The following is a 13331-nucleotide window of genomic DNA, read 5'->3' on the forward strand; positions in this document are numbered from 1 at the left end:
AATAGAAGGTATGACAGTACACAAGTTTGATAGTTTTTTGTGAAAAAATACAAAAAATTAGAATAGGTGGAGTACTTACGTATGAACACCGTTGTTGATATAGTAGTATCATTTCCTCTGGTTCCTTCACTATCACATCCGTCCATTTTCATGACCTGCTGAATTCCAATACATTTAGGAGTAGTGGCAGAGGAGGAGGAAAATAAAGGTGGGGCTGACTCTAAACTCCATAGCACAAAAGAAATGGTTTGATGCAAAGCAAAAACAAAGTATTTGACACCTTGACCAGTACTATCAATAGACCACTACTATGCACGATCTTAAGTTGATAGAAATTCAGAAACTTATATTGCATCGCTATAAATTTAGAAAAAACGAATTAACAACTATGGTGACCCCTGCCCCTTTGCGTTTGCTGACCGCTCCCTCTTCTCTTCATGTCCAACTTCCGGCTAGCAGCTAGGCTGATGCTGAACTTAGCCACCGCCCGGACTTCGGTGACGCTGTGAAGCTATTGTCATCCTGCACTGCTAGAGGCTGCGGTCCTTTCTGCAGAAGATGGAAGTACAGGCTCCAGCATTTAGGCCATTCGCAGAGCCGTCTTCTTGTGCAGTCTGATGCCGACCGTCACACTAATTGTTGTGGTACTTGCCTGCCGGAGTACCGGGTGGCGCTAGCGATCGCTTGCTCAGCCAAACGCATGATGATTAAGCTAGCGAATGCCCGACCAAGCCACACCGACAACACACCCTAGTGCCTCGACCCACACTAAAACGGGCATGTTTCACTCGAGCACGCCAGCCAAGCCCATGATTGCTCCTTGTCCAATCCCCCTTTTCTTCTTCCTCTCAGCGATGAATAACACAGCGCCACAGCCACCATGCACTTTCGCCATCAAATTGTATAGAAACAGTGATTAAGAAATGAAGAAGCAGATGCACCTTAAGACAAGTTGCAATAGAACAGAATCAATGAGACATAAAGTGCAAGAATGTAGTTACACTGAAATGCTTCAGACATCAATAAATATTTTTCATCCTTTGTCGTCTTATCAATAACTGAAGTTTCTCGGGCAAAGTATGTGAAGCTCAGATTCACATGCTGAAAACCAATCTCTCAAACATGAACAATAATATGGTGCATGAAACCAAGAATGCACACACTTCTGCGTTCTGAGGATTTTATTAGGATAGTATACACACTTAAAACAAAAATACTTATGTTATTCCGTGGCATTATCTCCCAGCTCATCAATTTCGAAGGAGAAAAATAACCCACTGTCACATAGGATATGTGATTTTGTTAGCAGACATGAAGTAATTTGATCCACATATACTCTATGTTGTTTAAGAGAGCGATTCAGGAAGCACATGTGAGGGATGCGATACTTACATCACATGTGAGGCCAGGAAGCACGTGTGAGGGATGAAATACTTCCGCATCTTGGCACAGAGTGTTGGTCGTTTGCAGCAGATTTACACGAAGTACTCAGTGATCTTCCCCGTAGAACGGCCAGCACGGAGGAGACCAGTGCGGATTTCAAACTGGCAGGGAGCAGATCGCCGCGCCGTGGGCTCGTTCGCCGGCGGCCGCCCTGCATGCACCGACTTCGTGCTTAGGGAGCAGACCACTGTGATCAGAGATGCGAGGGATGCAGGCGCCGCAGCGCCACGGGATCGCTCGCGGCCTCATTCGCCGGCGGCCGCCCTGCGTGCGCCCGCTTCGTGCTGAGGGAAGAGATCGGTGTGGCCCGAGAGGCGAGGGGGAGCGGGCGCCGCCGCGCTGTGGGAGACTTGTGTGGCTGGAGAGGTTAGCGCTAATTTTGGGATGAGATTAGATGGAGGTTAGCTCTAATTTGGCGACGTGGCTGAGGTGGGCCTTCCGTTCGCTTTTGGCAGAGTTTTCGTCCGCGTAAAGAAATTGCTAAATGCACCTTTGGTTGAGGGTTAGTTTTATCTTGACGGTCAGCTTTAATTAAGTTACCTTTATCGTGAGGCTATTATTGATTTGTGTTGTTACGTATAGTTTAGGCTGGATGTACTTAACGATGAATATGTTTAATAGTAGTAGAGAAAAACAAAAACTACGCTGTCGTGAGCGAAGGAATCCTATCCCTCGCTTGCTACACGGACGGCCACGATAGCGTCAACTGTCAGCCGTGCGATCCCATCGCCGTCCTCTGCTGGTCCACTCGTCTATCCCCCACGCATACTCTTCTTCCTCCGCCTCCGCCCGCCTCACCGTCGCATGCTCGCCGCCGCCGCCGTGCCGCCCCTGCCGCCGCTCCCCCGCTCGTGCGCCTCGTGGAGACGGTGGATCCCATCCACTCCTTTCTCCTCCAGGTGGGTAAAGATAATCTACTTGTCGATTAATTAATTATTAATATAAAAAAGTAGTAGCTGTGGAGACCCGTAGTTGCGTAGTCCACCTCCAAATCTCCGAAGATATTCCGCTGCCGATTACTCAATTGGTTAGGTTGGATTAATGGTGGAAGATCGGAGTAAAAGAGAACAATTTGGCCTCTCCTTCTCCCTCCTGTGTCTGACCAGCTTTGCTTGCCTTTGTGCTGCTGCGATTTCGCAGGGACGGACCTGGTTGGCGGCGGGGGACGAGTGGAGGGGCGGTGCATCCGGCGATGGCACGGCCGCCGATCCTCTCCGTTGCACTGCCGTCTGACACGGGGCGCGTGCTCAGCATCCAGTCCCACACCGTCCAGGTGCCACACCACCCTCTCTCTCCTCTGTTCATCTGCCATGATCTTGCTTAACTACCTGCATCTACGAGCAATTGGCGGCTGTATGGTACGATAGTCTGGGTTTGGGAGCAAATCAAGTGTTTTGCGGGTTCTAAGATCTCGGTGGCTAGGCCGAGAACACCAGCTGTACTCAAGTCATTTGCAAGTGCTTCATGACTGAATTATTATTTTTATTATTCAATTCATATCAGACATGCATGCGTGCCGTGCTGCTTGCATACCATCATCATGATTGTCTCCCGTTGTGTAGTGTCACCAAGTCGTGTGGTTGCTTACTGGTGAATGCAGTTGTTGTATGGCATACATATGATCATACTTGGGGATTGTTTAAGTGTACAATAATAACTGTGCACAGCATTGTTTCGGAAATCAGGAGTACTAGTAAATTACTGAAAACCTTATGTTTGATTTGATTTATTTATGTCCTCTACTCATGCTGCTTTTCCTTAATTTAGGGCTACGTTGGCAACAAATCTGCTGTCTTTCCGTTGCAACTCCTTGGTTTTGATGTGGATCCGATAAACTCTGTACAGTTTTCTAATCATACAGGTATATAATTGGGCTATTCGGTAAAATGTGCAATATGTCTGGCACGCCTAAATATTTTCCACTATGTGTTATCTCAGGATACCCAAAATTTAGAGGACAGGTTCTCAATGGCAATCAGCTGTGGGATCTTATTGAAGGACTGGAGGAAAATGAATTATTGCACTATACACATTTGTTAACAGGTGAATGACCATTACGACTTCTTCAATTTGGGATTTCCCATCCTTCATGTAAAAAGCAAGTTGATTGGTCTTCAATGGCAGACCATTAATCATCATCTCTTTTTAATCAAACATAATACTTTATACACAAAACAACACGCTATTTGTTTATTTTGTCGAAGTAACATGCTATTTCTTGGTATTCAGGTTACATCGGCTCTGTTTCCTTTTTAAATACAGTGCTACAAGTCGTCGACAAATTACGATCGGTCAATCCTGATCTTATATACGGTAACCTTTTCTCACCTCCATTATCTATATGGTCAGTTCTGTTGTACAAAATCTTATGGGGAATTATGTCATAAACAAATTCTAAATAGAATTTGCTAATGCATGTCCACAAACGCTCTGCAGTTTGCGACCCGGTTCTAGGTGATGAAGGCAAACTATATGTTCCTCAGGATTTAGTATCTGTTTATCAGGAGAAGGTGATTTAGCCCATTTCAACTTGCTAAAGTTATCTTTTATGATATAAAAAATGCTGGGAATTACTTATTGTAAGGCTAGTTAGCATGTTACAAAAAAAAGACCCTGCAAGTTTTACTGTACTCCAGTATCCATTACTCTTCAATAAGCAAATCCATTCCCTAGACTGAAGGTTGACATTTTTTCAATAAAACAGTACATATAGGCAGCTGCATCTCCTTTCCCCTTTAGAAGTTAGTCGAACAGTCATGCGCAGTGTGTTCTGTGTTTCGTTCAATTAACTTCTCCCATTTACTCATTGAGCTATGGCATGGAAATTACATGATAGGACAGTGTAATTTCAAATGTGTTTAATGCTCATAATGCTCTGTGCTCATCGTAATGTATTCTTTTTTCTCATCAAATAATCTCCAGGTTGTCCCAGTTGCTTCAATGCTTACACCAAACCAATTTGAAGTTGAACTACTCACAGGATTAAGGTATTCATTCTATTCTTTTTGGAAAAGGAAAATGAGAGCTAATCTCTTTATTGTCATATACCCCGTCAATCCGCCATACTTCTGTTCTGTATCAGATTCCATATAAATTCAAATTTAGCACTTCCAGGAAAAAAATATACTGCTAATTTTGGCCTGAGTAGTCCAATTTTTTCTACCATTTTTTGGGTTCTATAGTTAATCTTTAACTCAAGGGGCAATGTGTGGGTTAGGGTACAATGATTTGAAATTCAGTCACAACTGGGTGACCTATATACAGGTGATACGTAAGAACTAAAGGATGGGTGGGTGGGGTGGGGTGGGATGGGGGGGCTGTAGTGGGCATTCTGTAAACTGGTATACTTCGGTGAGGGCATATGGCTTAGTTTCTGCATGAAATATCTTTTTCATGCTTATTTGACAATAACAATAAATCTATACACAGACAAAATCATTTTTTTGGTACTCTCATACATTGGTCAAATATTTGTTTTCTTTCCTATTTGAATGTGTACATGCAGAATTACCTCCGAACAAGATGGCTTGAAAGCTTGCAATACCCTGCACAGTGCTGGACCGCGGAAGGTTTGTCCCTTACAGGCTTATAAGATTGCTAGATAAACCAATAAAAGTATTGATGTGCTACACAGAGTCACTGTTGGCCCTATGACCAACTATCCTCGTTCCATGTTTCTTCATTTAAAATGCTGCTAATGCAAATATACAATTACTAATTCATGAATGTGTTTGACTGCTATCGTTCTACAGGTGATAATAACTAGTGCACTTATTGAAGACAAGCTGCTCCTCATTGGAAGTTACAAAAGAACAGAGGTAAACTTTTGATGAATTTGTTGGATTTATTATATCTATGTACATGCTATGAATGTACTAGTTGCAAATAGAAAAGTTAGTGGCTTTACAATATTATTCAACAGAAAGTTAAAGAAAAAAGGGGGATGAGAAACCATTTGATCTTACCCAAGTATCCCATGAGAATTGTGAGAAGATTAAAATATTATACAACATAGTTACCAAATTCGCTAAAAGAGGCTTCGAACCTTGATCCCGATCGATTGATCCAGACCGGGGTTTGAACTCACTCTGGTCGATCCGAATCCGTGCCTGGTTCGTCGAACTGAAGCGAAAACACAGCCCTGCAGCACATCGATGTACACAGGGAATACATGGGGCGGAGGGATGGGATTCTCCTTGGCCGTGGACGAGACAACGGTGGAAGCATAGGAGATGAGCAGGCTGCAGCGGCTGATCCTTGCTGTGAGGAAGCTGGAGTTGGAGTCGGGGTGGATGGGAAGCCAATCTTGGAAGTTGGCAGATGTGGAGGAAGGACGAGAGAAGGCTGCAGCCGTGCTGAGATGGTGGGTCGGCGCCCATGGCGCCGCAACAGCGGGACTGCGGGAGTACTACTGAATAGCAGACTGCTCGTTTTTCTTTTTTAGACTGGTCATGTGTGTGCATAGTCTAGGGTTGAGCCATGGGCTAGTTGGGCTGATTTGGCCCAACCCATGAAAGAATGTTTGTTTCCTTTAGCTTTTTATATGATTCCGTGACAAGTCCAAAACAAGTTGGGGTAGGCTAGAGGTGAAACCCATAAGATCTCGCGACCAACTCATGGTTTGGGCACATGGATAGCAAGCTTCCACGCACCCCTGTCCATAGCTAGTTCTTTGGTGATACTCCAATCCTTCAGATCTCTCTTTACGGACTCCTCCCATATCAAATTCGGTCTACTCCGACCTCTCTTGACATTCTCCGCACGCTTTAGCCGTTCGCTATGCGCTGGAGCTTCTGGAGGCCTCCGCTAAATATGCCAGAACCATGTCAGACGATGTTGAGCAAGCTTCTCTTCAATTGGTGCTACCCCAACTCTATCTCGTATATCATCATTCCGGACTCGATCCTTCCTCGTGTGGCCACACATCCATCTCAACATACGCATCTCCGCCACACCTAGCTGTTGAACATGCCGTCTTTTAGTCGGCCAACACTCAGCGCCATACAACATTGCGGGTCGAATCGCCGTCCTGTAGAACTTGCCTTTAGTATGTGATTCTGTGACCTCAAAAAAAAACAATTTGATTCTGTGATCTTCTACAGTTGTTAAATAGTACTCCCTCCGTCCGGAAATACTTGTCATCAAAATGGATAAAAGAGGATGTATCTAGACGTATTTTAGTTCTAGATCCATCTCTTTTTATCCATTTTGATGACAAGTATTTTCGGACGGAGGGAGTATGTGCTTACTAGAAAAAATCTTTATTGTTTTATTATGTCTATTATACTCACATGTTGCGAATTGGAAATAACGAATTCGCGAAGCCAGTCTCCGATTTGTGAATCGGAGATGTATACCCCATAACAATGCAATTCGTACGAGTTAGCGAATTGCGAATAGTGAACCGAACGAATCACGAATCGGGTAACTATTGCAAGCACATCGTGTGGCAAGTGGCACCTCCACATTATAGTGATGTTACTTTTTTTGGAGGAAACCAAAAGCAATCATACGTACCTGCAATCAAACATTATACTATTATTCTAGTTCCATATGGCTCCTATGCTATATAGATGTTCTACTGGGTTTTTTGGCTGGCTATAAACTGACAGGTCAATGCAGTAGGCCATCTAAGGCCTTGTACAATGGGAGATGCTTAGGGGAGGTGCTTAGAGAAATAAACCGGACGTTTCTTAAGCATCGGTGCTTATTTATACAGGATAGACGCTTAACTAAGTGTCTCTCCTGTAGAAATAGGCACCGGTGCTTCAGAAAAATCCGGTTTATTTTTCTAAGCATCTCTCTAAGCACCTCCCATTGTACAAGGCCTAAGAGCTATGATATAGTCATGTGGAATAGTAGTAATTTATACAAGGTACACTCTTGAACATTTGTCCGCCTGATGTGTAAGCCTGATCTTTGTAAAGCTCATAATCATAGGTGTACTCTAGATCTACTTCAGTGGTCTAATATTGTTACATTAACATCAGGATAGATTACAAGTAACAGCTAGGATTTACAAGTAATAGTGTGTGATTGATAGTTATGACATGTAGCATGACCAAACCTATTTGTGCAAATTGGCCTGTTTCTGATCAAATTTGTGTCCCATTTTTGGGGTGCTGTTATGGGTAAACTGATCCATTACGAACTGAATCTAACACAATGTTTACATTCATGTGTTAGCTCCGAGTAACTTTGGTTGAGTTTGAGTGAATTCATAGAACATTTAATAATTCAATAAAATGCTTTGGAAATAAACCGTCAAATATACAAATTAGTCAATTAAATTCTTAAACCCTGATCCTGTGATGAATCTATTCCAGCCTTCCAGGGATCCAGCCTCCAGCCTCCAGCCCTGTTATAATTGCTGAGTAACTTAATGGTCAGAATGCTGATTTTAAAGAGATTTACCATCTCTTCATTTTCAGGAACAACCGCCGGAACAATTTAAGATTGAGATACCCAAGATACCTGCATATTTCACGGTATGTGCGGCTGATAATAGAGGGAACTTTTCCTGTACATTGATGAATAGTAACTATATATATATATATATATATACATATATATGTATATATATATATATGTGAATCTGTTGTTGCATGTTGGTTATTGACTTATTGTGTAGTGAACATATTGGCATAGCTTATTCCTAGATTGTAGCATTCAGTATGGACTAATTCATATTATTGCTTAATCTGTTGTAGCTTTGTTCATGTGGGATCTGTATATAATTGTCTGTTCAAACAAACAATGTCATATAACGATCCTACATTATATCAAATAAATGTTGCACAACAAAACAGTGATCAAATCCAAGGAGAGGCAATTTTATTGTTTATGGCCCGCTGTTTCTATCTCAGGTTTACCTTGTGCAGCTTTGATTTTGGCCAAGTTGTATGATACATGACCATATTTTTTGAACCTCAATGGAGCTAGCTGTGAAGTTAAAAAAATTATCAACATTCAAACATTAGTCAGTTGCGTGTTTCCTGACTAAATGAAGAATAACTGTACGAATTGTTTTATTTCTCTTGGCTGATTAGAAAGTAGATTGTAGAACTAGAATCTCAGCAAGGTGCCTTTTAGCTGTGTGCTTGTGGACTATGTCTTCGGATGGTGAAGGAGAAATGGGCCACACATGTTTACACTTGTGCGCTAGTCATGCACGTCCTGACGTTATGCACGTTCTGCTCTTGTCCTAGTCTTTAGGATCTAGCTCATGGATAGTTGGTTAGTTAGCTAGCCAATGGGACTCTTCCCTACGTATGTGTATATTTATACGCCTCCAATCAATAAAAGATAATTGTGTGGCAAATCTCCTTCCTGTCTTACATGGTATCAGCCTTCTGTTTCTAAACACCCACGATCCCTGCTCCACAGCTTCCACTCCCCACCTCCATGGACTCCTCCTCCGTCTACTCTGGCGGCGGCGGAAATCCGTTCACCGGACCTTTTGCCTCCTCCATCCACCAGGTTCCTATCTGGCAACACATCCCCGTCGTCCTCAATCTCCAGGTGTCAAACCACACGGTATAGCACTCGCTGTTAATGACTATATTCTGCACCTACACCCTCCTCAACCACATCGACTGACATTGTCATTGCCCGCCAACGCCTCGACGACCCCAACTGGACTGTGATTGGCTCATGCATTGTCAATTGGGTCTACACCACAGTCTCGCCGGAGATACTCGCGATCATCATCAAGCCGGACGAGATGGCGCACTTCGTGTGACTCGCGATCCACAATCTATTCCTCGGGAATTGAGCTCACAACGCCCTTTATGCACTCCACATGAGTTCTACAATTTGAACCAAGGTGATCTTTCAATTACAGCTTATTGCAGCATGCTCAAACAATTGACGGACACCCTTCAGGACGTTGGCTATCCCATTACCGACGAAGGGCTCGTCCTCAACGCCTTTCGCGGCCTCAAATCGGACTTCAGCCAGTCCATGAAGAGCATGTCGATCCACGGCCTGCCGACGTTCCTGAATTGTCGCTCCTTCCTTGAGCAAGAGGAGCGCTGGATCGCCCACACCGCCACCATGGAGGCCAACACCGCCTTGCTCGCTCCAACAGCGACGGTGGCCGCGGCTCTGGCCCAGCAGCAGCAGGGGAGGTGTCGCTGTTGTTGGGGCCTGCTGCTGCTTGCCGTTGGAGTGAACGAGCAGAGTGGTGTTGGCCTTCATGGCGGCGGTGTGGGCGATCCGGTGCTCCTCTTGCTCGAGTAAGGAGGGACAATTCAGGAATTTTAGGTCGTGGATCGACATGCTCGACACTTATGGGCTGAAGTCCGCTTTTGAGATCATGAAAGATGTCGAGGACGAGCCCTTCGTTGGTAATGGGATACCCGATGTCCTGGAGTGTGTCCACCAATTGTTTGAGTCGGCTGCAATAAGCGGTAATTGAAAGAGCGCCTTGATACAAATTGGGGAACTCATGAAGTGTGTAGCAGTCGCGGTGAGCTCTATTCCCGAGGAATAGATTGTGGATTGCAAGCCACACGAAGTGTGTCGTCGTCCGGTCAATGATCATGAGTATCTTTGACAAGACAGTGGTTTAGACCCAATTGACAATGCATGAGTCAATCATTGTCCAGTCGGGGTCGTCGAGGTTCTGGCGGGCCGTCCATGGACACGGGGAGCGTAAGCTGTGGAGCAGGGGTCATGGGTGTTTAGAAACAGAAGGCTGATACCATGTAAGACACGAATGAGATTTGCCACACAATTATCTTCACTGATCGGAGGCGTATAAGTATACACATGCGTAGGATAGAGTCCCATTGGCTAGCTAACTAACCAACTATCCATGAGCTAGATCCCGAGGGCAACTCCAACGCATGGACACATTTCGTCCGTTTTTGTCCGTTTGGGTCCGCGTGGGCAGAAATGACAGCCCAACACGCGGACGTAAATCCATTTTGTCTGTCTGCTGTCTGCGTGGACGCAAATCCGCCCAAATTATTTGGGCCAGGTTTGCATCCACACAGGCACCAGACGGATGTGTTGCGCGTCCGCTCGGTGTTCGGCTCGGCCCCACGTGTCAACCACCCAACCACCCCCGCTGGTTCTTTTAAATGCACGCGTGCCAGGGATCGGGGGGGGCACCGCGCCCACTCTGCCCCAGCCATAGCCATAGCCACCGTCCACCATGACGTGGAAGCGCATGCCCAGAGCCCATGACCACGAGGCGGTCTCCTCGAGGCGGCACCGCGTGGTGACCTTCACCTTGACGCCGCAGGGGGCTGTGCCATTGGCGCGCGACCGCATCTATGTGCCTGTCGACTGGTGCCGGCATTACTGGGAGAACGCCATCCCTGTGCCATGGCCGGACGTGAACCTGCCGCATGGATGGTATTTGAACCCGGAATAGGGTTCTAGTGCCGGTCACAAGTTGCACGCGGGAGGTGGAGATCCGCCGCCATCGCACTCAGCTCGCGGTCGACCTCCGCGACAACCCGCTGTTTGTGGTAGACTCCACGCACTGGGACACATGGTTCACCGATGAGCACGACTAGCACCGCCAGCGCCCTGTGCCCCGCGCGCACGCGCTCCAGCACCACAACCAGCAGGGGAGGAGGATGACGACAGGGCCTATAGGAAGGACATCGAAGACTCCGAGCTTGAGGAACTCGCCGGGTGGCTTGGCCTGCCACTGGCGCTGGCTGAATCGGCCCGAGTGCAGGTCGCCGCGCCCCTGCCTACGCTTGAGCCAGAACATGAGCTGTGGCCGCTAGTGGGGCACTTGTCGTCGTGGACGTCTACGTTCCCATGCACGCGCGAGTTGGTGCGGTGCACGCCCGAGTGGGTGGGCGCGGAGCAGCAGGAGGAGGTGCCCGCTGCGCCACCGCAGCAACTGGCACTGGTGGTAGTGCCGTGGCTGTATCCATGGCCGGCACCGGTCTACATCGACCTCACCGACGAGGACAACGACGACGGACACTAGATCTAGGTTTTACTTATGTTTTTAACTTTTAATTAATGTACAGACGGACTTTTGGCGGCAATATATTTTTAATTTGAAAATTGGTCCAAAATCAGAAATGCATCCCGGCGTCCTGGGCGCACCTATGGGCCAGCGAACACGGCCGGACTTTGGTGTCCGCCTGGCCGACCCAAACAGACAAAAAACGGGCACTTTGTGTGTCCGTTTGGGTTTGGGTTCATGCGTTGGAGTTGCCCTAAAGACTAGGACAAGAGCAAAACGTCAGGACGTCCATGACTAGTGTACAAGTGTACACATGTGCTAACACCAATAACTGTCGAATGAGGTGGTATAGAAATGGAGTAAGCAAGTGACATGTCTCTGTTTCCCTTTACACACTCTGCACTGCAAAGCTTGGTGTTTTTAGCATTGCTACCTGTGAATATGTCATCAATTATTTCAGTTATTGTATAATTCTGCTGCCTCCATAATGTTGTAGGGGACCGGAGATTTAACAACTGCTCTTCTACTAGGATGGAGCAATGTATGTCCCAGAGAAAGTTCATTGTTGTTGTGGAATGGTCTTTTTATGATTATTCCATTTTTAACTCATGCTTGCTTTGATGCAATTTTCAGAAATACCCTGATAACCTTGAGAAAGCGGCGGAACTGGCAGTATCCAGTTTGCAGGTATCTTGTCCATGCCTCTATTCAACATTATCTAACTTTTAGGTCTTGAGCGCTGTTCTTATCAGCATTATGTGTTAGCAACCCTGTGTTACGTGTTTCATGGATTTTGGTGACATAAAACTAGATCTAGGAAAGGTATTTGAATTTACATTTTGGCCCTAGTTCTCACTTGCTAGTGAATTTATTGTCTACGGCAACTATCACATCGACCATGTTTAAATCTGGTTGAGTTTAGGTGTCATTCTAAGCTCCGTGCTCTTGCAGAAGTTAAAATGTAATGGCAAGCCAGCTTGGTACCCTTTTTGCTTGCCTAGGGCTTTACTTTGTGATATTGTCGATAGGAGTATATGCTTATTTGATGTTCACTTAGCATGCATTACTTCAGAATCTTAACATATACAGAAACTTCTGCAGGCACTCCTAAGAAGGACAGTTGAAGACTATAAAAGAGCAGGCTTTGACCCATCAAGCAGCAGCTTAGAGATCCGATTAATACAAAGCCAGGATGAGATCAGAAACCCGCAGGTTACGTGCAACGCCGTGAAGTATAAATGATCCCGTAGTAATTCTGACAAGCATCACCACAAAATTGAGGCCGTCAAACTGTTATAAGGAGGAATGGTTGTAAACAAATGTTGGTCTCCTCGAAGCATGCCAAGATCGTCACTGTCAACATGCACCGCATATCAACACGGTTTCTGGCTTCAGTTTTGGGAAAGCCATTTCTAGCTCGCCTTAGGTTCAAACCCGTAAAGGATCCAAATTAGGGAAAACAACAATATGCCATCATGCTTTTGATATAATCTGTCACTTTTATTTGTGGCCGTGAGAATGAATTGTACAGAAGGTTTAGTTGCATCTTTGAAGCTTTGTTGTGTTGGGTGTTACAATGATTAAACAGCATCTTATTGATGTGTTCTGTACCTACTCTTCTTTATTAAATTATTATGTGTAAACTCATTGGTGAATATTCAAGGAATGATCCACACAGCAACTTGCACCATTGTTGATTCAAATATTTCATTCCCCTTGAACATGTTTATATTACCACAGAAAATAGTAAAGCAGCAGGTATATTATTTTTCATTTGTATATATTTCCTGGGGTTTCAAACCACAAAGGTCGTGTTTATTCACATGAACAAGGGATGAGAAGCAACAACAAAACTTTTCCTGAAAAAAGAAGAGTAGAATAAACCCGAGTGTGTTTTGGGACATGTGAGGTTGATCCTCCCATAATCAGAATTCAGCTGCCCAAATGATAT

The 13331-nt window shown here is 45.2% G+C and overlaps 1 protein-coding gene across 2 annotated transcripts; it reads left to right on the plus strand.

The window, feature by feature from the left end:
* The first annotated feature begins 2166 nt into the window (after positions 1-2166).
* Positions 2167-13061, plus strand: LOC125507901 (pyridoxal kinase). 2 transcript variants are annotated; one of them, XM_048672423.1, is made up of 13 exons: positions 2167-2342; positions 2584-2716; positions 3211-3304; positions 3382-3486; positions 3673-3756; positions 3880-3953; positions 4366-4430; positions 4949-5012; positions 5196-5261; positions 7875-7931; positions 11877-11921; positions 12014-12067; positions 12482-13061. In XM_048672423.1, exons 1-13 carry the CDS (start codon positions 2248-2250, stop codon positions 12620-12622), a joined length of 1077 nt encoding a protein of 358 aa, XP_048528380.1. In that variant the 5' UTR covers positions 2167-2247; the 3' UTR covers positions 12623-13061. The 2 variants fall into 2 exon arrangements, with proteins under 2 accessions (XP_048528380.1, XP_048528381.1); XM_048672424.1 differs by lacking the exon at positions 7875-7931.
* The last annotated feature ends 270 nt before the right edge of the window (positions 13062-13331 follow it).

This window comes from Triticum urartu, chromosome 5 (assembly GCF_003073215.2).
Source record: "Triticum urartu cultivar G1812 chromosome 5, Tu2.1, whole genome shotgun sequence".
Lineage (NCBI taxonomy): Eukaryota > Viridiplantae > Streptophyta > Magnoliopsida > Poales > Poaceae > Triticum > Triticum urartu.

Bases quoted from the DNA above. Each gene is read 5' to 3' on its own strand.
- LOC125507901 (XM_048672423.1), top strand. From the start codon at position 2,248: ATGCTCGCCGCCGCCGCCGTGCCGCCCCTGCCGCCGCTCCCCCGCTCG. The intron at 2,343-2,583 runs GTGGGTAAAGAT...GCGATTTCGCAG, and splicing joins TCCACTCCTTTCTCCTCCAG to GGACGGACCTGGTTGGCGGC. The intron at 11,922-12,013 runs GTATGTCCCAGA...TGCAATTTTCAG, and splicing joins TTCTACTAGGATGGAGCAAT to AAATACCCTGATAACCTTGA.